Genomic DNA, 23,498 nt, shown 5'->3' on the forward strand with positions numbered 1-23,498 from the left:
ATGACAAATCTGTTAAAGGCACAAACTACCCAGGCTCATTCAAAAATAAATTTAAAACCTGAAAAACCCTATATCTATTAAAGGAATTGAGTTTATGGTTAAAAACCTAGCAAAGAACACTCCAGGCCAAGATGACTTAATCGGTGAATTCTGTCTATAAAAGAAACAATCCCAAACTCTTTCTAGAAGAATACACAGACTCTTCCAGAAAATTGAAAACGAGAGAACACTTCTCCGCTTATTCCATGAGGACAGCATTACCAAAGACGTTACAAGAAAAGAAAAGCTATAGACCAATATCCCCCATGAACATAGATGTAAAGATTCTGAACTTCCCTGTGGCACAGTGGTTAGGAATCTGCCGGCCAATGCAGGGGATATGGGTTCGATCCCTGGTCTGGGAAGATCCCACATGCCATGGAGCAGCTAAGCCTGTGTGCCACAACTACTGATCCTGCACTCTATAGCCCACGAGCCACAACTACTGAGCCCACGTGCCACAACTACTGAAGCCTGCATGCCTAGAGCCCATGCTCTGCAACAAGAGAAGCCACCACAATGAGAAGCCCGTGCACCACAACGAAGAGTAGCCCCCGTTCGCTGCAACTAGAGAAAGCCCGCACACAGCAGTGAAGACGCAATGCAGCCAAAAATAAAAATTTTAGCAAGTCAAATCCATGATAAAATATCATGACCAAAGGGGTTTATCCCAGGAATGCAAAGTTGGTTTAACATTTGAAAGTCAGTCAATGTAATTCACCGTAATAACAGACTGAAAAGGAAAAGTGATTATGATCAGTATTTGACACAGTCCAATATTCATTCATGAGAAAAAAATTTCAGCAAACTAGGAATAGAAGGGAATTTTCTTAACCTGTCATAGGACATCTATGAAAAACCTACAGCTAACAGTATCCTTACTAGTAAAAGGCTGAATGCTTTCCCTCTAAAAACAGGAAAAAAGACAGAGATATCTTCTCTTACCATTTCTGTTCAGATTGCACTGGAGATTCTAGCCATTGCCATCAAGTTAAAAAAAAAAAAAAGAAGGAAAAGGTATTGAAATTGCAAAGAAGTAGAAACTGACTTTTATCACAGATCACATGATCATCTATACAGAAAATGTGATGGAATCTACCAAAAAGAACTATTAAGTGACTGTAGCAAACTGTAGGATACAAAGCAAATAATACAGAATAAGTTGTATTTCCCAATATTGGCAATGAACTATTAGAAATTGAAATGGAAAATAGTACCTTTTACCATGTCAAAGAATATGAAATACTTAGAAATGCATCTGACAAAATATGTATGAGACTTGTATACTGAAAACTGCAAAAGAAATGCATCTGACAGGGGCTTCCCTGGTGGCGCAGTGGTTCGGAGTCTGCCTGCCAATGCAGGGGACACGGGTTCGAGCCCTGGTCTGGGAAGATCCCACATGCCGCGGAGCAACTAAGCCCGTGTGCCACAACTACTGAGCCTGTGCGTCTGGAGCCTGTGCTCCGCAACAGGAGAGGCCGTGACAGTGAGAGGCCCGCGCACCGCGATGAAGAGTGGCCCCCGCTCGCCGCAACTGGAGAAAGCCCTCGCACAGAAACGAAGACTCAACACAGCCAAAAATAAATAAATAAATTTATAAAAAAAAAAAAAATAAGCTATTAATATTTAAAAAAAAAAAAAAAAAAAAAGAAATGCATCTGACAAAATATGTATGAGACTTGTATACTGAAAACTGCAAAACATTGCTAAGAGAAATTAAAGCAGATTTAAATAAATTGAGAGACAAACCATGTACATGGATTGGAATACTCAGTATCGTTAAGATGCCAGTTCCCCCTCAATTGATCTATAGATTCAACACAATCTAAATCAGAATCCCAACAGACATTTTTGTTAAAGTTGATCAGCTCAGTCTAAAACTCATATGGAAATACAAAGGATCTAAAAAGAGCTAAAACAACTTTAGAAAGGAACAAAGTTGGAAGAGTAACTTTACCTGATTTCAATTAATTATTATAAATTTATAGTAGTCAAGATAATGTGATATTAGTATAAAGTTGGACAAATAGATCAATAGAACAAAATAAAGAGTCCTCTAATAGGTCCAAAGATATATGATCAAAATTTATTTTTAACAAAGGTACAAAGGCAATTCAGTGGGGAAAGAATAGTTTTTTCAACAATTGGTGCCAGAACAATTTGATATCCATCTGCAAAAAAAAAAAAATCATATATCCATACCTCACACCATTTATAAAAACTAACAATGTATTATAGACCTAAACGTGCAATCCTAAAATTATAAAACTTCTAGAAGAAACATAGGAGAAAATATTTGTGATCTTTACTTAAGCAAAGATTTCTCAAATATGACACCAAAAGCATAATCCATGAAAGACAAAAACCTGATAAATAGGACTTAATCATAATTTCTGTTCTTTGAAAGACACTGCTAAGGGAATGAAAAAGAAAGCCACAGACTGGAGAAAATATTTACAAATCGTGTGTCTGAGAGAGGACTTTATCCAGAATCACTCAGTGATAAGAAAACAAACAATCCAATAAAAATGGGCAAAGAATATGTACCAATGGCAAGTAAATTAATGAAAAGCACATGAAAAACATGTTCAACATCATTAGTCATCAGGGAAATGCAAAGAAAAACCATCATGAGATACCACGCTACACCTGTTAGAATGGTAAAAAAAATAAGTAAACTGAAACACTCATGTACTGCTGGTAGGAATGTAATATGATACAATCATTTTGGAAGTATTGATAGTTTGCCAGTTTCTTGAATATTTACTTCAAAATGACTTAAACATTTCACTCCTGGGCAATTACCCAAGGGAAATTAAAGCATATGTCCATACAAATACTTGTACACAAATGTTTATAGCAGCTTTACTTGTAATAACCAAAAACTGGAGTTGCCTCAGATGTCCATCAACAGATGAATGGATAGACAGTTTTGGTATGTTCATATAAGGCAATACACCTCAGCTATATAAAGGAATGAACTGTTGATACATGCAGCAATTTGATGAGTTTCAAAATAATTATGTTGAGTGAAAGAATCCAGACCTCCGCCGACCCCCACCCAAAGAAAAAAGTATGATTTTCTTTATAGAAAATTTAGAAAATACAAACTAATGTATATTTACTGAAAACAAATTGGTGGTTGCTAAGGGACAGCAGGGAGGCAGATGGGGAGGGATAGGAAGGAGGATTTTATAAACGGGATTGAGGAAACCTTCGGGGTGATGGATATGCTCATTATCTTGATTTTAGTGATAGCTTTATAGGTGCATATGTTAGTCAAAACTTATCAAATAGTATGCTTTAAATATATGCAGTTTTGTGAATCTCAATTATACTTCAGTAAAAGTATTTCTAAACTACCAGAGTGCCACCAGATCTGTCTTCCCAAATTCAACTAAGACTTTGAATTCTAAGGAATTCAAATGTGATAAATATTTAGCATTTAGATTCTCACGATTTTCAAGAGTTGTTTTCAGCATGTTTATGTCTTTGTTCAATTTTTTGAAGTTCTTTACATGAAAGCCCTTTATTTCATGAAGAAGTAGAGCAGTGTAAATGCATCCAGACCTACTGGTGAGAATATAAATTGGTGCAATCGCTATGTAACAACACTTCTAATGTAAAATATGTGCGTACTCTACAACATAGCAGTTCTCTTTCTTGGAATGGACCGAGAATAGCAGCTCTCAAACTGGTCGCCTTTGCACTCTTAAATTATTGAGGAATTAAAAGAGCTTTTGTTTATGTTAAGTGAGTTATATCTTTAGATATTTACTTATATTAGAAATCAGAACTGATAACATTTAGAAATATTTTTCATTTTTAAATAACCATAATAAACATACTGACAGGTTAACACAAATAATACTTTTAGGGAGAATAATGGTTTTCCAAAACAAAAAAACAAGTGAGAAGAGTGGTATTGTTTTATATTTTTAATATATTTATATCTAATATCTTGCTCAATCGAAGATGGACTCTCATATCTGTTTTTATATTTAATCTTTTGGGATATACTGTCTTAATTGAAGTGTATGAGGAAAATCTGGCCTCACAGATATACAGTTGGAAAAGGGAGAACCTTTGCAGATAATTGTGGGTAGTCTTCTTTGTTACTACACCATAACTCTCTACAGGATAGTTTTTAAAATTTAAGTTGCAGTGTTGAATCTGAAACCACATCAGTGAATTTTTTGTCCTCTGTTGCATTAAAATCCATTGGCATTTGTCGATCTGTACTTTGAATGGATTGATCACATTATTAGTCACTAGTTTGAAAAATATTGGCTAGTTTGGAAAATATTGGTTCAGGTGAGTTTTTCACATCTCCCAAATGCTGACACATTTCATTATATAATATCAACAAATGATACTCATTAATATCACCAACAATCTTATCAGAAAAGTCTCGAAGAACTAGAAAGCTGTCAAGCTTGCCATGGCAGACATAAGTTTTCTGAAATTCTAATTCTTACTTAAAGACTGAATTTTATCAATGGCAGCCAGTAATGCCATTCATTTCTTTGAAGTGACAGGTTCACTTTCTTATTTTCGAGAGATAACTGTTAAATACCAAGTCTGAATCATGATGGTTTGAAATCTGTCAGTCATTCTTTCAAGTAAAACAGTGGTCTGTGGAAAAAGTGGTTAGTTCAGCTTGCAATTGAAGCACACGATTGCTTTTCCTTGAGCCAGACGTTGCTATTTGTTAGACATCAGAAGTGCCTTATGCAGCTTCCCATTTAGGGACAGAACAGGAAACATTTTCTATAAGAGGTCAACAAGTATATACGTTAGGCATTGTGGACCACGGAACTGAGTTTAAGTTGAGTGTTGTAACGATTCAGCTACATCAGTGCAGTGTGAAAGCAGCCTTAGACAATATGTAAACAAATGGATGTGACTGTGTACCAATAAAACTTTATTTACAAAAACAGGGAGCAGACTAGGTTTGCACAGCAAACTGTAGTTTGCCAACCCTGACATTAAAAAGATGAGTATATTAAGGTTAAGAGTTAATTAAATTAATAACTTACTGCTTCACCAAGGACATGCTTCTCAGTAGCATTGATATCTGTCATCATTCTTCTATCTGAATGATAGATGCTCTTGAGCATCTATCAAGAGGATCCATGCTTACTGCTCTTCATTGTGTAACCCTCCGCTCTGATGCTATTCTCAGCATCTGAGCCCTGGATTCTAGAATTTACCCTGCCTCGAGAACACCCCATAAATTATCTCTACCCTCTTTTCAAACTCAACTCTTTTTGACTTCTCCTTCTTGATATCAAACATGCTTACATGTGTCCCGTCTTTAAATGATAAAAGCCTTCCTTTGACCCTCCCCTCCACTCACACCCAGTCTGTGCTTGGGCTCTATTTCCTTTGCATGGCATCAGTCTCCTAGTCATACATTTTGTTCTCTTTGCTAGGTTCTCTTTGCTAGGACTTCTGTAATGTTTGATACCAGTGATCCCTGACTGCTTCTTGAAATTTTTGAAGCTCTCTTCTTAATTGGCTCCAAAATGTAATTTTCCTGGGCTTCTATTTGCCATTCTGATGGTTCTTTCACCCAGTTTTCTTCCATTCATCTCTTAAGTGTTGGTCTTTCTTGGTTTTGCTTCTTATTTTCTTATTTATAACAGATAATTTTCATTGTTCTTTGTATGATCCATGGGTTACCTCTTCTACTTTCATGATTTCAGCTCCTATGTCTTTGCTGGTGACTCCCAAAGTTGTATCTAGACTAAGCGTTTCTCCTGAGCTTTAGAACATGCTTCCATTCCCCTATCAGACATCTCAATTTGGAGCTCCAACAGCTACTTCATATGTATCATGTCTAAAATAGTTTATATCTCTTTTGAAACCCACTTTCCTCCTTATTTCAGTAAAAAGCATTTACTGGGCCCCAAACTAGAAATCTGGAATTATTTAAGATTCCTTTTCCCTTCACCTCTAATATCTATGTGCTCACCTGCAAATCCCCATAGCTGTACCTCCTAAATTTCTTTCTGCTACATTCATTATCTCCCTGTCTTCACTGCCTTTTCGTGAGTTCAGCTTCCTCTCTCTGGCTCTCAGCTGGGCTTTCTAATGTACCCTTGTCCTGTCTTCTAGTATATCTTTCCAGGCAAAGGTGATTCTTCCTTATCTGCCTCTTCTTACCTTGCAGATATTATTTAGTAGTCACTGGGTAATGTGGTTGCCTGTAAAAGCAAAGTCTTACTGGTACTTTTCTGCTAAAAGACTCCCAGGGGCTCCCCTTGGTCCAAAGGGTGAAGTTGAAACTCTTTAATGCCAGGTGTGAGATCTCTCACTGGCCATCCCCTGGCTCTTTAGTTAAGTTTCTCCCCTCCGTCTGCCCACATATACCCAGCCCCCAGACCACCACAGTTCTCCAGGGACACATCCATCACCTCTTACGGCTGCACTCTTTGCACATTTGCTAAAAATGTCCTCACTCTCCTCCCGTGTCACAGTCGACTTAAGGGTCCCACTCCACTCTTTGCTCCCCATGGAGTCTTTCCTAATACCCCACCATACTCTCACAGTGCACTGCATGGATAACAGCATTTACAGACATTTATTTTTGGTGCCTACTTTGTTCAGATCATTTGCAATCCTTATAATAACCCTGAAAGGTGGGTAATTATTACTCTCATCTTAAAGATGAGGGACCGAGTCCAAGATATATAATATTAAATGATTTGTCTGAAGTTAACACATCTAGACGGGGACTGAGCTAGGCTCTGGACCTGGGCTCTTTCTGTTCTATCAGTCTGTATCTCTTTACTCTTCTAGGGATTTCTTTACTATCTGAACATGTATTCATCTCCTCTGATCAGCAATACATTTCCACATCACCAGCTCAATAAATAAAGGAATAGACGAATTTGTGACTGACACAGAGTTTCAGGTATAAAGCAGTCCCATGATATAATCTCAGAAAACAGTGTTAGAGCTTAGTGACTTGTCTTTGTCAAAGAGCTGTTTATTTAGATCTTGGGTAAAGTATTTTGGTTCTTGTACATTTTGGTCAACAAATGTTTACTGTGCGCAGTGTTCTCCGAAGCCCTGCCCAGGAAACAGACATTGGTATGATTGTTTCCATCCTCAGAGAGCTTTGGTATGGTAGGAATTTATGACAGACACACAGCTGATGTGGACAGGCAGTAAGAATAAAGTGCCTCAGGTTTTTAAGCAGAGGAAGGTCACATGAGACTGCATTCAAATGGGACCAGGAAAGATTTCCTGATGGGTGAGTAGAATTCCAGTAAAGGGAGATATTTATTTTAAACTTCCCATCTTCCTATTCAGGGGATAGGAAGTTTAAAATAAATATAAAGTAAGAAAGAAGTCTGGTTTGGTCCATTTATAATTCAGATCAATTATTGATACCCTTTTAGTCTTGGAGTTAAGAGCAGTGATGGAGTATCAATTTTAAAAATTCTGTTTATTGTACAATAGACAAATGCATAAAACAAATGTGGAGCTTAATGATTAGTGAGTGTGGATTTTAAGTAAGGAACAGGGTGGGTTTGTCTTTGCGTTTGTTGCATGGGATTTCCTGGGCACTGGGTATCACATGCGGTCCTCTGCAGGACGGGTGTGGCCTGTTAGAGAATTCGCACAGTTTTCTCATCCTGACAAGGTCATCTTGTCTGTTGAAGTAATTTTCTTAAGTCCACACTGCACCAGGGTGGCTTTGCTTCTGTTCCTTAGGACATGGTCTTTGGTTGCCTCAGCTAACTTTTTGACAATGCTCACTTTTTCTGAATTCTCAGCAGCCCCTCTTGGACACTATAGACTTTTTTTCCCCTGAGGTACACCTGGAATAGTAGCTAATATGTAGATGTGGATGGTGAATGTGTTACAAAGATTTACTCTCTTATAAACTCAGGTCAAATCATAGTAATTTAATGCCTGCATGATGTTCTGTGAAAGCTTTGATGAGCATAGTGGAATTCTTTCTTCTTAAACTGTTCCCTCTCATTCTGCCACTTACATGACAAGTGTGTTATTAGCACCCATCAAAATTAAAATCCAAATGAAGTAGGCTTTTCGATATAGTATTTCAAAAAATACACTTATGTTATTGCCTTCAGATGGTATATAGCAGGAGTCCCCAACCACCCCCCCTGCCGGGCCGCACAGCAGGAGGTGAGTGGCAGGCAAGTGAGCGAAGCTTCATGTGTATTTACAAGCTCTCCCCCTCGCTCGCATTACCGCCTGAGCTCCGCTTCCTGTCACATCAGCGGCGGCATTAGATTCTCATATAGCTTGAACCCTACTGTGAACTGCGCATGCGAGGGATCTAGGTTGCACGCTCCTTATGAGAATCTAACGCCTGCTGATCTGAGGTGGAGATGAGGTGATGCGAGCGCTGGGGAGCGGCTGCAAATACAGATTATCATTAGCAGAGTGGTTTGACTGCACAGAGACCATAATAAATCCATGGCTTGCAGACTCATATCAAAACCCTATCAGTGGGCTTCCCTGGTGGCACAGTGGTTGAGAGTCCGCCTGCTGATGCAGGGGACGCGGGTTCGTGCCCCGGTCCGGGAAGATCCCACATGCCGCGGAGCGGCTGGGCCCGTGAGCCATGGCCACCGAGCCTGCGCGTCCGGAGCCTGTGCTCCGCAACGGGAGAGGCCACAACAGTGAGAGGCCCGCATATCGCAAAAAAAAAAAAAACCCTATCAGTGAGTGGCAAGTGAAAACAAGCTCAGGGCTCCCACTGATTCTGCATTATGGTGAGTTGTATAATTATTTCATTATATATTACAATGTAATAATAATAGAAATAAAGTGCACAATAAATGTAATGCGCTTGAATCATCCCGAAACCACACCCGCCCCGCCCAGTCCGTGGAAAAATTGTCTTGTATGAAACCGGTCCCTGGTGCCACAAAGGTTGAGGACCACTGGTGTATAGAATAAGTGTCCGCAAGTTTGAGACATTGTGCTAGGAGTGATAACAAAAAAGATTAACATAAGGTTTAGCTTTGCTTTGAGTTTGTAATTTTAAAAAATGGCACTGGTACCGGAAAACGGATAAAATTCAGAACAGGTTACAGAAGAGAATTCAATAGAAAAAATATGCCCAAGAAAAAATAAATACATTGGATAAATGTATTTATATGTCCATGTGTGAAAATATGACATTTAATTTTCGTTGAAGGAAAGATACTTTTTTTTGAATTTTATTTTATTTTATTTTTATACAGCAGGTTCTTATTAGTCATCAGTTTTATACACATCAGTGTATACATGTCCATCCCAATCTCCCAATTCATCACAGCACCACCACCACCACCCCGCCACTTTCCCCCCTTTGTGTCCATACGTTTGTTCGCTACGTCTGTGTCTCAGTTTCTGCCCTGCAAACCGATTCATCTGTACCATTTTTCTAGGTTCCAAATATATGCGTTCCACAAATACACGATATTTGTTTTCCTCTTTCTGGCTTACTTCACTCTGTATGACAGTCTCTAGATTCACCCCCATCTCTACAAATGACCCAATTTCGTTCCTCTTTATGGCTGAGTAATATCCCGTTGTATATATGTACCACATCTTCTTTATCCATTTGTCTGTCTATGGGCATTTAGCTTGCTTCCATGACCTGGCTATTGTAAATAGTGCTGCAGTGAACATTGGGGTGCATGTGTCTTTTTAAATTATATCTTGTTTAATTATAGTTTTCTCTGGGTATATGCCCAGTAATGGGATTGTTGGGTCATATAGTAATTCTATTTTTAGTTTCTTAAGGAACCTCCATACTGTTCGCCATAGTGGCTGTATCAATTTACATTCCCATCAACAGTGCAAGAGGGTTCCCTTTTCTCCACACCCTCTCCAGCATTTGTTGTTTGTAGATTTTCTGATGATGTCCATTCTAACTGCTGTGAGGTGATACCTCTTGTACTTTTGATTTTGCATTTCTCTAATAATTAGTGATGTTGAGCAGCATTTCATGTGCTTCTTGACATCTGTATGTCTTCTTTGGAGAAATGTCTATGTAGTTCTTCTCCCCATTTATGGATTGGGTTGTTTGTTTTTTTTAATATTGAGCTGCATGAGTTGTTTATATATTTTGGAGATTAACCCTTTGTCCGTTGATTTGTTTGCAAATATTTTCTCCCATTCTGAGTTGTCTTTTCCTCTTGTTTGTAGTTTCCTTTGCTTTGCAAAAGCTTTTAAGTTTCACTAGGTCCCATTTGTTTATTTTTGTTTTTATTTCCATTACTCTAGGAGGTAGGTCAGAAAAGGTTTTGGTGAGATTTATGTCAAAGAGTGTTCTTCCTTTGTTTTCCTCTAAGGGTTTTATAGTGTCCGGTCTTATATTTAGGTCCTTAATCGATTTTGAGTTTATTTTTGTGTATGGTGTTAAGGAGTGTTCTAATTTCATTCTTTTACATGTAGCTGTCCAGTTTTCCCAGCACCACTTATCGAAGAGGCTGTCTTTTCTCCATTGTATATCCTTGCCTCCTTTGTCATAGATAAATTGACCATAGGCATGTGGGTTTATCTCTGGGCTATCTATCCTGTTCCATTGATCTATATTTCTGTTTTTGTGCCAGTACCATATTGTCTAATTACTGTAGCTTTGTAGTATAGTCTGAAGCCAGGGAGCCTGATTCCTCCAGCTCCATTTTTTTCCCCTCAAGTCTGCTTTGGCTATTCAGGGTCTTTTGTGTCGCCATACAAATTTTAAGATTTTTTTGTTCTACTTCCGTAAAAAATGCCATTGGTAATTTGATAGGGATTGCATTGAATCTGTAGATTGCTTTGGGTAGTATAGTCATTTTCACAATATTGATTCTTCCAATCCAAGAACATGGTATATCTCTCCATCTGTTGGTATCATCTTTAATTTCTTTCATCAGTGTCTTACAGTTTTCTGCATACAGAAAACTTTTGTCTTTTGTCTCCCTAGGTAGGTTTATTCCTAGGTATTTTATTCTTTTTGTTGCCATGGTAAATGGGAGTGTTTCCTTAATTTCTCTTTCAGATGTTTTATCATTAGTGTATAGGAATGCAGGAGATTTCTGTGCATTAATTTTGTATCCTGCAACTTTACCAAATTCATTGATTAGCTCTAGTAGTTTTCTGGTGCCATCTTTAGGATTCTCTATGTATAGTATCATGTCATCTGCAAACAGTGACAGTTTTACTTCTTTTCCTATTTGTATTCCTTTTATTTCTTTTTCTTCTCTGGTTGCCGTGGCTAGGACTACCAAAACTATGTTGAATAATAGTAGTGAGAGTGGACATCCTTGTATTGTTCCTGATCTTAGAGGAGATGGTTTTAGTTTTTCACAATTGAGAATGATGTTTGCTGTGGGTTTGTCGTATATGGCCTTTATTATGTTGAGGTTGATTCCCTCTATGCCCACTTTCTGGAGAGTTTTTATCATAAACGGGTGTTGAATTTTGTCAAAAGCTTTTTCTGCCTCTACTGAGATGATCATATGGTTTTTATTCTTCAGTTTGTTAATATGGTGTATCACATTGATTTGCGTATATTGAAGAATCCTTGCATACCTGGGAAAAATCCCACTTGATCATGGTGTATGATCCTTTTAATGTGTTGTTGGATTCTGTTTGCTACTATTTTGTTGAGGATTTTTTTCTATATTCATGAGTGATACTGGTCTCTAATTTTCTTTTTTTGTAGTATCTTTGTCTGGTTTTGGTATCAGGGTGATGGTGACCTCATAGAATGAGTTTGGGAGTGTTCCTTCCTCTGCAATTTTTTGGAAGAGTTTCAGAAGGATGGGTGTTAATTCTTCTCTAAATATTTGATAGAATTCACCTGTGAAGCCATCTGGTCCTGGACTTTTGTTTGTTGGCAGATTTTTAATCACAGTTTCAATTTCATGACTTGTGATTGGTCTGTTCATATTCTCTATTTCTTCCTGGTTCAGTCTTGGAAGGTTATACCTTTCTAAGAATGTGTCCATTTCTTCCAGGTTGTCCATTTTATTGGCATAGAGTTGCTTGTAGTAGTCTCTTAGGATGCTTTGTATTTCTGCGGTGTCTGTTGTTACTTCTCCTTTTTCATTTCTAATTTTATTGATTTCAGTCCTCTCCCTCTTTTTCTTGATGAGTCTGGCTAATGGTTTATTAATTTTGTTTACCTTCTCAAAGAACCAGCTTGATCTTTGCTACTGTTTTCTTTATTTCTATTTCATTTATTTCTTCTCTGATGTTTATGATTTCTTTCCTTCTGCTAACTTTGAGTTTTGTTTGTTCTTCTTTCTCTAGTTCCTTTAGGTGTAAGTTTAAATTGTTTATTTGAGAGTTTTCTTGTTTCTTGAGGCAGGCTTGTATTGCTATAAACTTCCCTTTTAGAACTGCTTTTGCTCCATCACATAGGTTTTGGATCATTGTGTTTTCATTGTCATTTGTCTCTAGGTATTTTTTGATTTCCTCTTTGATTTCTTTACTGATCTCTTGGTTATTTAGTAACATATTGTTTAGCCTCCATGTGTTTGTGTTTTTTACATTTTTTTCCCTGTAATTGATTTCTAATCTCATAGCGTTGTGGTCAGAAAAGATGCTTGATATGATTTCAATTTTCTTAAATTTACTGAGGCTTGATTTGGGACCCAAGATGTGATCTATCCTGGAGAATGCTCCGTGCGCACTTGAGAAGAAAGTGTAATCTGCTGTTTTTGGATGGAATGTCCTATAAATATCAGTTAAATCTATCTGGTCTATTGTGTCATGTAAAGCTTGTGTTTCCTTATTAATTTTCTGTTTGGATGATCTTTCCATTGGTGTAAGTGAGGTGTTAAAGTCCCCCACTATTATTGTGTTACTGTCGATTTCCTCTTTTATAGCTGTTAGCAGTTGCCTTATATATGGAGGTGCTACTATATTGGGTGCATATATATTTATAATTGTTATATCTTCTTCCTGGATTGATCCCTTGATCATTATGTAGTGTCCTTCCTTGTGTCTTGTAACATTCTTTATTTTAAAGTCTATTTTATCTGATATGAGTATTGCTACTCCAGCTTTCTTTTGATTTCCTTTTGCATGGAATATCTTTTTCCATCCCCTCACTTTCAGTCTGTATGTGTCCCTAGGTCTGAAGTGGGTCTCTTGTAGACAGCATATATATGGGCCTTGTTTTTCTATCCGTTTAGCCAGTCTGTGTCTTTTGGTTGGGGTATTTAATCCATTTACATTCAAGGTTATTATCGATATGTATGTTCCTATTACCATTTTCTTAATTGTTTTGGGTTTGTTTTTGTCAGTCCTTTTCTTCTCTTGTGTTTCCCACGTAGAGAAGTTCCTTTAGCATTTGTTGTAGAGCTGGTTTGGTGGTGCTGAGTTCTCTTAGCTTTTGCTTGTCTGTAAAGCTTTTGATTTCTGCATTGAATCTGAATGAGATTCTTGCTGGGTAGAGTAATCTTGGTTGTAGGTTCTCCCCTTTCATCACTTTAAATGTATCATGCCACTCCCTTCTGGCTTGTACAGTTTCTGCTGAGAAATTAGCTGTTAACCTTATGGGAGTTCCCTTGTATGTTATTTGTCATTTTTCCCTTGCTGCTTTCAGCAATTTTTGTTTGTCTTTAATTTTTGCCAATTTGATTACTATGTGTCTTGGCATGTTTCTACTTGGGTTTTTCCTGTATGGGACTTTCTGCACTTCCTGGACTTGGGTGGCTATCACCTTTCCCATGTTAAGGAAGTTTGCAACTCTAATCTCTTCAACTATTTTCTCTGGTCCTTTCTCTCTCTCTCTTCTCCTTCTGGGACCCCTATAATGCGAATGTTGTTTCGTTTAATGTTGTCCCAGAGGTCTCATAGGCTGTCTTCATTTCTTTCCATTCTTTTTTCTTTATTCTGTTCTGCAGCAGTGAATTACACCATTCTGTCTTCCAGGTCACTTATCCATTCTTCTGCCTCAGTTATTCTGCCCTTGATTCCTTCTAGTGTATTTTTCATTTCAGTTATTGTATTGTTCATCTCTTTTTGTTTATTTTTTAATTTTTCTAGGTCTTGGTTAAACATTTCTTACGTCTTCTCGATCCTTGCCTCCATTCTTTTTCCGAGGTCCTGAGTCATCTTCACTATCATTATTCTGAATTCTTTTTCTGGAAGGTTGCCTATCTCCACTTCATTTAGTTGTTTTGGGGAATTTTTTCTTGTTCCTTCATCTGGTACATAGCCGTCTGCCTTTTCATCTTGTCTGTCTTTCTGTGAATGTGGTTTTTGTTTCACAGGTTGTGGGATTGTAGTTCTTCTTGCTTCTGCTGTCTGCCCTCTGGTGGATGAGGCTATCTGAGAGGCTTGTGCAAGTTTCCTGATGGGAGGGACTGGTGGTGGGTAGAGCTGGCTGTTGCTCTGGTGGGCAGAGCTCAGTAAAACTTTAATCTGCTGACTGCTGATGGGTGGGGCTGGGTTCCCTCCCTGTTGGTTGTTTGGCCTGAGGGGACCCAGCACTGGAGCCTACCGGGGCTCTTTGGTGGGGCTAATGGCAGACTCTGGGAGGGCTCATGCCAAGGAGTACTTCCCAGAACTTCTGCTGCCAGTGTCCTTGTCATCACGGTGAGCCACAGCTACCTGCCCCTGCCTCTGCAGGAGACCCTCCAACACTAGCAGGTGGGTCTGGTTCAGTCTCCCCTGGGTTCACTGCTCCTTCCAGTAGGTCCCGATGTGCACACTACTTTGTGTGTGCCGTCTAAAAGTGGGGTCTCTGTTTCCCCCAGTCCTGTTGAAGTACTGCAATCCAATCCCGCTAGCCTTCAAAGTCTGATTCTCTAGGAATTCCTTCTCCCGTTGCCAGACCCCTAGGTTGGGAAGCCCGACGTGGGTTCAGAACCTTTGCTCCAGTGGGTGGACTTCTGTGGTATAAGTGTTCTCCAGTTTGTGAGTCACCCACCCAGCAGTTATGGGATTTGATTTTATTGTGATTGCACCCCTCCTACCATCTCATTGTGGCTTCTCCTTTGTCTTTGGATGTGGGCTGTCTTTTTTGGTGAGTTCCAATGTCTTCCTGTCGATGACTGTTGACCAGTTAATTTTGATTCCCATGCTCTCGCAAGAGGGAGTGAGAGCACATCCTTCTACTCCACCATCTTGAACCAATCTCTCTTGACATTTAATTTTTGAAAATCTTTTTAGCTGTTGTCAATGCAGTTTTGGACTCATAAGCTCAACAGGTTTAAATGTTTAAAATTTGAAGTGAAATTTTTTTATGCAATCATTAGTGTCATTGACTGAAATCTTCTATTTTCATAGATTTGATCCAGGCTACCAATGAGACCAATGTTAATATTCCTCAGATGGCGGACACGCTCTTTGAGCGGGCAACAAACAGTAGCTGGGTGGTTGTATTTAAAGCTTTAGTCACTACGCATCATCTCATGGTGCATGGAAATGAGGTAAACCATGTAAACCTAACTTTTCTTTTTTTGGCAGGGGAGGGAGGCTGGTGATGACTTAAGTTTCTTAAGCTTTCACTAATTAGGAGGAAAATAAGAGGAAGTATATGGTTCAAAGTCATCTGGAGTACAATTTTAATCTACTGTTTAGCTGTTTTTCAGAAATATGTTGTTAGACATTTTGTTAGAGATATCAAAGTGTTAAATCTGTATATACCATGTAAACATATTAATGGACAAAAATATTAGGAGAAAGGAACAACAAAATTATATTCCCATTGGGAAGTAATTCTTTGTGCCTCTGTGTGAAAATTGCTTTCATAAAGATGTTTAATTTTGGAAAATATTGACTAAACTAAAAATTAGCCATTTTATATGGGATACCTACCAAATCCTATTAAATTGCAGTGTTTCTGTTATATACAGAAATGAAAGATCACACAATTTAATTCTATTTCAGTGAGTATGATCAGTTTTTATTCCCCCTCAGAGAAAGCCCACAGACTAGGAAACTTTATACTGAGTAAAAAAGATCACAATGAGAATTTATATTTTTAGAAAATTCCCTTTAGTATCAGAACTTGTCTAAAGTAGTGATTTCAGGATACTGATGTTTAGTTCTGACTTTTGTTTTTCAGAGATTTATTCAGTATTTGGCCTCTAGAAATACACTATTCAATCTCAGCAATTTTTTGGACAAAAGTGGATCCCATGGTGAGAATATTATGTTTTATAATTTTCTTGCTAATGTTTTTGATGCAGAATTTTTTGATTTTTGAAGTGAGGTTATTAATTAAAAATCAGTGTTAACTGATAGCTCCATTGGATATACAAGAAAAAAATGTAAATGTGACTATATAGTTACTTTATATTAGCTTTAAAATATTTAATTGTTATGCAACTCAGCATATGAATTATACATTAATTCTGTTTCTTATCTTTTTCAGTGTTTACCTTAAAAAGTAACAGTGGGTATGTTAGATCCACCGTTGTTTGTCAATGAAGGTGTAAGAGGCAATGAAATGAAAAAGTACTTTCCCAGTTAAAAATAATCCAGTTTTAAATGTTTTTTTGTAAATTAATAGAATTTGTACTACAGTCATTTGTTCATTCAGCATATTTACTGGTTGTCTATTACGTATAAGGCAAGCACACCAAGCAAGTGGTTAGTTCTCAGATAGCTACATGTATTAAATCTGAAACAGTGAACAAAAATGCAAGGAAAAATCAGAAAAGACATTCTGTACAAAGATGGTAGCATATCTAAATTGAATAGTCTTGGAATGTCTCATGCTAAAAGTATTTTTGCCTCAAGTAGGATTTTAAATGAGGCCTGTCTGGTACACTTATTGACCTCATCTTAGAATTATTTACATTTGAGGAGTTTAAAAAAAAAATTGGAACTAGCAAAGCACAGTTGAAGGTATTTTATTAATTAGTTTTATCTCCTCTGCCCCTCCCCCCAGGTTATGATATGTCTACCTTCATAAGGCGCTATAGTAGATATTTGAATGAAAAGGCTTTCTCTTACAGACAGATGGCATTTGATTTTGCCAGAGTGAAGAAAGGGTATGTTTTTTCTTTCTCATATTTATTTGAGCAGAAGAAGTCTTTGAGACATACTTGATTTATCTTAATTAAGTTAATTGCCAACTAGTTTTGATCATGAAGCCCCAGTTTATAATAACCTAAAAAAAACCTCAATGATATTATGCAGGTTAGCCTTGTGGTTGCAATGTTACTTATTTATATTTTCATGCAGAAAATCTGATTTGCTGCTCAGAGTTGACATGGTACAACATTTTATTTTGTTAAAATCAACTCAAAATTCTTGAACAGTTATATACCTTCAAATAATTTTAAATGGAGAGAATTTAAACAAGTTTCATTTAAAAGAACATGGCTGGGCTTCCCTGGTGGCGCAGTGGTTGAGAGTCCGTCTGCCGATGCAGGGGACACGGGTTCGTGCCCCAGTCCGGGGAAATCCCACATGCCTCGGAGCGACTGGGCCCGTGAGCCATGGCCGCTGAGCCTGCGCGTCCGGAGCCTGTGCTCCGCAACGGGAGAGGCCACAACAGTGAGAGGCCCGTGTACCGCAAAAAAAAAAAAAAAAAAAAAAAAGAACATGGCTGTGGTCGACAATAGTTATTTCAGTGTGTTTTGATTGAGGTGAAACTGAACTATATGTATGTGTGGAGATCTATCACAGATCTGGAGAACAGATAATACTGTCCTTCTGTTATACATGCACACACACAAACACATGAAAACACACCATATCTGAACTAATTATTAATACCAACCATTGATTAGGAAAATCTCATTGATACAGGCTCCTTGCAAGTTTAATTCATAATTGCTATTTATTTCCCTCTAAATAGATGTTTGAATTTAATCGAAAGTGTTCAGCTATAAATCTGTGCAAATCTTGTATCCATTCCTAATTTGAAATAATGGCAGCATATTGTACAAAGTTTAATATTTTAGTCTCAAGAATTCACACAAAGAGATATAACTCTGTTTTCTGATAGCTGACCTCAACTTAGCTTTGAACTACTTTTTTTTTTATCATGGTAGTGAAAAATATAAACTTGCCTATTCAAAGTAAACTAGTTTCTTGTGGGTGAACATTTTATAAAATGAAGGTTTGACTTCATCCCCATCTCATTAGAGATGATTCTAGTTCCTATGCCTTCCTCTGACTTCTTACATGGCCCTGGGCAGCCGTGGCTGATGTTCTGAGCTGGATTGTGACCTCTCCACAATATGTCCACAGCCTTCTTAGAAACTTCTGCACTGCTGAGTGGGCACATAAGGGCACTTTGGGATGCTTTCCCTACCGTTGAGGTGGGAGAGCCCGAAAGCTGCCGTTATCAGCGCAGTCACGTCACCTGGGCGTTTTCCTCAGCTGTTTCACTCCTGCTGCTTCTTGACCATCTCTGGATACAGGAGCTCCCTAAGAGGCCTGTGGGTGGGTGCAGGCGTCAGTGCCCCCTACGATGCACCCTTCAGTGCTAACCTCCAGTCACGTTCTCTACAGCTGGTTAAACTCAGCTCTTTTTGTCCAAACTGCAAATCAGAGTGCCTTTTTCTTCACTTGATGGTTAATAGTATAAATTCTGTTCCCAGTCCTACAGGTTTTGAAGACTTCCAAGACATGTTTTCTCTCTCTCTCTCTCTCAAAAACAAAGTGGGGTTTAGGAAACCTAGATTTTTAATACTAGTATTTCTGTTATAGATTTAGAAAAATCCATTCATAAATTCAGCTGGCCTCTTTTATCCAGATCACGTTGCTTTCTTCCTGAGGGCAGTACATAGAAAGCACGGCCTGTGTGGTTAAGGAATGCAAGTGGGTGAGAAGGAGTATAGAGAAGGGACCCAACCAAAGCCTCTTCACATCTCAGAATCATCCCAGGAGATTAACAAGGAAATAGGAGGAAAACAGTTTGGAACAATGCATGTGGTCTCAAATTTTCCACATACAAGTAAGTTTTACCGTTTTGGTTTTTGTTAAATTGTAGGGCTGATGGTGTCATGAGGACAATGGCTCCTGAGAAACTACTGAAGAGTATGCCCGTACTACAGGGACAGATTGATGCACTGCTGGAATTTGACGTACGTATCTCACCAGAAAATGCTTCTTACACAATCATGCTGCCTTTTATTTGAAGGTGGGCTACAGATAAAGAATTTCCTCAGGAAACAGATTTAGGGCTCCCTCATATAGTTGAATTAGATGAACATGTAATTTAGGCTGTCAGTGAGGAATAGAGGATTTTGGTTGTCCACATTGTCAGAGAAGTTTACAGGTGTTTACTTCAGTCATGGAAAACTACGAGTGTTGCATTCTTGGATCCCCATGTTCAGAGCAGGATGGTGGCCTCCAGTTGTGTTTGACAGAATAAAGTAGCTGCAAAACATATGTTCAGGCAGCTAAATACCCCAGCCTGCTATTAGGAACTATTTTATACAGTCTGTTTAAATGGCACCATCCATGGAAGAGAATTATTTTTGTTTTGTCATGGTCCTTCTTCCTGCCAATACCAACGTGGCTTGTCTCTTAAAACCAAACCTGTATCTTGACTGTGATGGTGGATACACTAACTTACACATGCGATAAGACGATATAGAACTAAACATACATACAACAGGTAAAATGGGAAATCTGAGTAAGATGGGTGGATTGTACTGATATCAATATCCTGGTTGTGATATTGTACTATAATTTTGCAAGATTTTACCTCTGGGAGGAACTGGTAAGTTGTACATGGGAATCTCTATATTTTTTTACAGTTTCATGTGGATTTACAGTTATTTCAAACTAAAAATTTCAATTAATGAAACACACCTGATTTGTGAAAATAAAATGTTCTGCCATGTAGGAAGATTCTTAACTCACATTGTTATCTTTCCTCTGTTTTGGTGGTTGCGTAAAACAAAGGTTTTCCTCAAATATTGGTAACTAAAATCTCTGTTAAGATTATGGTTTTGTCTATCCTAGTCACAATACCCAACTCCTGTGAAATTTCATTTAAAGCAGCAAACCATCTTACTGTTTTTTGACAGATTTTACAGTAAGGACATCACTAGGTATATATGGAATTGCTTTTCTCTTAACTTTTTTTCTTATTACTCATTTTTCTTTGCTTTCCTTACCCTTAATGTTGGTACTGTCTTGCTTAAAGGAGAAAAGAAGTCAGAAAAGGAAAAAGAGCAGAGCGTGAGGAGTTGTGAGCAAGGACTGGGAAATGGAGAGAAATTATTCTTCTTTGTGCTAGTGATTAGAGTATTTGGTGGGTGGGTGAATACTATGAGTCTCCAGAATTATTTTAGGGGTAGCCGGCTAAGGCATGTTTTCCCTATGCTAGGCTTCCTCTCTGAGTCACTGCAGGCCCCTGGAGCCTGAACCCTTCCACAGAGATCATTACACAGGAAGGAGAAGAATGTAATATGGCATAGTAAAAGCAACAGGAGTCCAGGTGTTCAAAAGTTGGATTTGATTTATCTGTGGATCATTAATCAAATAGAATGTATATATGTCTTATAGTTGATAGGACTAACTTCATTGACTTAAATTGAAGCAAAAAAATAGGCAATCCAGTTTTTGATATTGGTAGTGTTACTCAAAGACTTACGCAGCATTTGGTGAATATGAATGAATTTCTTAGTAATCATTTGAGACTTCTTAACATGCTCTGAGAAAAATTGTCATTTGATGATCTGCAGTTCACTTATGAAATTTTCATCTGTTTCTAGGTACATCCAAATGAACTAACAAATGGTGTCATAAATGCTGCATTTATGCTTCTTTTCAAGGACCTTATCAAACTTTTTGCTTGCTACAACGATGGAGTTATTAATTTACTTGGTAGGTAGAACTACTGAATGGTGTCTGTGAAGAGAGACTGTATCAGAATGCAAAGATTTGGATGCTGCAGACTTCATAAAAATCTAAATACACGGCTCATTCAGGTCACATTTCTGTGTGTGTTCTTATGTCAAGATCAAGTGCAGGGAATGGAAAGCATTCTAGGTATTTTCAGCAGAAAGAGATTTCATACGGGGATTCTGATGCTTACAAAATTTTGGAATGACCGAAGGAGCAGGTTCTAAGCTTTGCCTTTTGGAATAAGTCCCGTAACGATACATAACTGTTCCACTGTGCTGACAACTACCTCTGATGCCTCACCTGGAGATGCTCCTATTTTGATGTAGTTCCATACATCTCACTATCTTTCATTTGCCATAAAGTGAAAATCAGATAGATACACTGCTTGACGTTTGGCCTACAGTAAAAGATTTCTTTCTACTGACAAGGTCACCCCTTTCTGGGATACAATGATTCATCAAACCACTTCCACCTAGTGTCAGTCTGAGAAAACATCTCTAAACCAAGCTTGAATTGGTTTTTTCCCTCTGTCAGCTGGTCATAGGGATCTCCCCAGAGGCTATAGGCATGACTGGAGGGAGAAGTAGCCGTCCAGAAGATGTAGATATGCTGGGTGTATGAGCCACCTGTTCATACAACCTACATGGGTATTCAGGCACTGCTCGAGGCTGATCGCTTATATTACCACCTCCATTTGATGATGAAGTATATTCTTGCATTTGCCTAGCTTTATGCTTTGGTGTATAAGATATCGCTTGAGGTCTTATGATCACTTGGTATTCTCTGGTCAGAATTTCAGTCTCTAGAGGCAAGCCTAGAGCAGTTTTTCCAAAGGAGATCAGTTACTATCTGAAAAAGAAATGGCCTTGCTCCAAAGCGCTAGAGGCTTCTGTTGTATTTTCCTATTGGCATGTGCCAGAGTCGTCCTGCAGCATTTGGATCTGCTGTACACACTTGCAGTGCCTTTAGCTCTGCAGGAACAAAGGCCCGAGTGGCCCCAGGTTGGAGCAGTTGCAGCGTCTTCCTTGATCTGGGCCCTGCTTCCAGCTGACACCATACACCGATACTCCGTTTAGAGCAGCACATACACATGTTGTCTATGTTACCTCCAAAACCAAAAAAAGCTCAGCAAAACTTTTGCCTGCATTTTCGTTACAGAGAGTGCAAGGTGAAGCAATGTGTCTTTCAGATGGAGGGACCTTTGGACCCGCAGAAACTTCATTGATGTAGCAGGTCCCTGGGCTTTCATAGGTTCTCTCTCCTTCCCCTTGACCTGCCTGTGACTTATTAGGCACCTAGCATAGCTGAAATTCTTTCCCACCAGCCACAGTCAACCTGATGTCATCAAATGATATCCAGTGGCGTTATGACAACCAGAGAGGTTAATATACTTGAAATAAGACAGTGACCGTGTACTGGCATCCCTGCCAGATGAAAGAAAACTACTTCTGCTGGGCTGTGTCTACTGGGGTAGATAGAAAAGAACTTGCTAGTTTGATAGATGCTTATCACGTGTCAGCAACTGTGCTGATTTTATGCTGGAAAGGAGGACACCTCTGGATCTCTGCAAGTAGGAATTGTCGCCTGATTAAGTTTCCAGTAACCTACAGTTCATCTCTAAGATTCACTCATCTTTTGCACAAACCAGGTATGCAGGTTAACTGGGAATATGATGGAACTGCTACCCTGTATCTTTGTAGAGATCATGAAACCAATGTGGGGATCCTGCTAGGTTTAAAGTATTTCTGTGTATTTCAAAGTATTTCATCTATGTATTCAGGAAACTGGGGAAATAACCGCTGATAGTTTCATGCGTCCACTGGATCTAATTTTTTTTTTAATCTCCTAATCCCCCGAAAGCCTCCGCTCAGGTCTGTAGAAAATATAGTGACATTTTGGATCCCCAGAGACTAGCATCGGCTTAGAGTCTGTGTCCCTGAAAATTCTGGGTATGTCCCCTTTCCCATGTGTATAGTCACTCTGGTAAATGTCTCTTTGCAGAAGCGTAGGAATAGATGCTTTTGGCTGTGTTTCAAGGCTCTTACTCAAGAATATCTGGAGGGCTTATTAAAATTGAGGTTGCTAGATACTAACTCAGAGTTTCTAATTCAGTAGGTCTGGGGTAGGGCCTGAGAATTTGCATATCTAGTGAGGGCCTGGATGGTGCTGGGTTTGGGGGACTACAGTTTGGGAACCAAACTGTAGGACTACAGTTTGGGATCTAACTGTGTTAGATCCACTTCCGGATGTTCAGGCCAGCATTTTTGTTTTTAACATCTTTATTGGAGTATAATTGCTTTGCAATGGTGTGTTAGTTTCTGCTTTATAACAAAGTGAATCAGTTATACATATACATATATCCCCATAACTCTTCCTCCTTATATCTCCCTCCCACCCTCCCTATCTCACCCCTCTAGGTGGTCACAAAGCACTGAGCTGGTCTCCCTGTGCTATGCAGCTGCTTCCCACTAGCTATCTGTTTTACATTTGGTAGTGTATATAAGTCCATGCCACTCTCTCACTTTGTCACAGCTTACCCTTCCCCCTCCCCGTGTCCTCAAGTCCATTCTCTACATCTGTGTCTTTATTCCTGTCCTGCCCCTAGGTTCATCAGAACCTTTTTTTCTTAGATTCCATATGTATATGTTAGCGTACAGTATTTG

At 38.6% G+C, this 23,498-nt stretch overlaps 1 protein-coding gene across 14 annotated transcripts in view; it reads left to right on the top strand.

Annotated features, from left to right (window-relative positions):
- Nucleotides 1–23,498, top strand: part of SNAP91 (synaptosome associated protein 91) — a 154,589-nt gene that overhangs the window by 37,268 nt on the left and 93,823 nt on the right. For all 14 annotated transcript variants that reach the window (XM_081251289.1, XM_081251295.1, XM_081251297.1 and 11 more), the window contains exons 3-7: nt 15,304–15,446; nt 16,085–16,160; nt 16,913–17,015; nt 18,968–19,061; nt 20,703–20,814. In XM_081251289.1, coding sequence (XP_081107415.1) covers nt 15,304–15,446; nt 16,085–16,160; nt 16,913–17,015; nt 18,968–19,061; nt 20,703–20,814 — 528 coding nt within the window. The remainder of the gene's footprint in view (nt 1–15,303; nt 15,447–16,084; nt 16,161–16,912; nt 17,016–18,967; nt 19,062–20,702; nt 20,815–23,498) is intronic.

This window comes from Mesoplodon bidens, assembly GCF_964165515.1.
Source record: "Mesoplodon bidens genome assembly, chromosome: 12".
NCBI lineage: Eukaryota > Metazoa > Chordata > Mammalia > Artiodactyla > Ziphiidae > Mesoplodon > Mesoplodon bidens.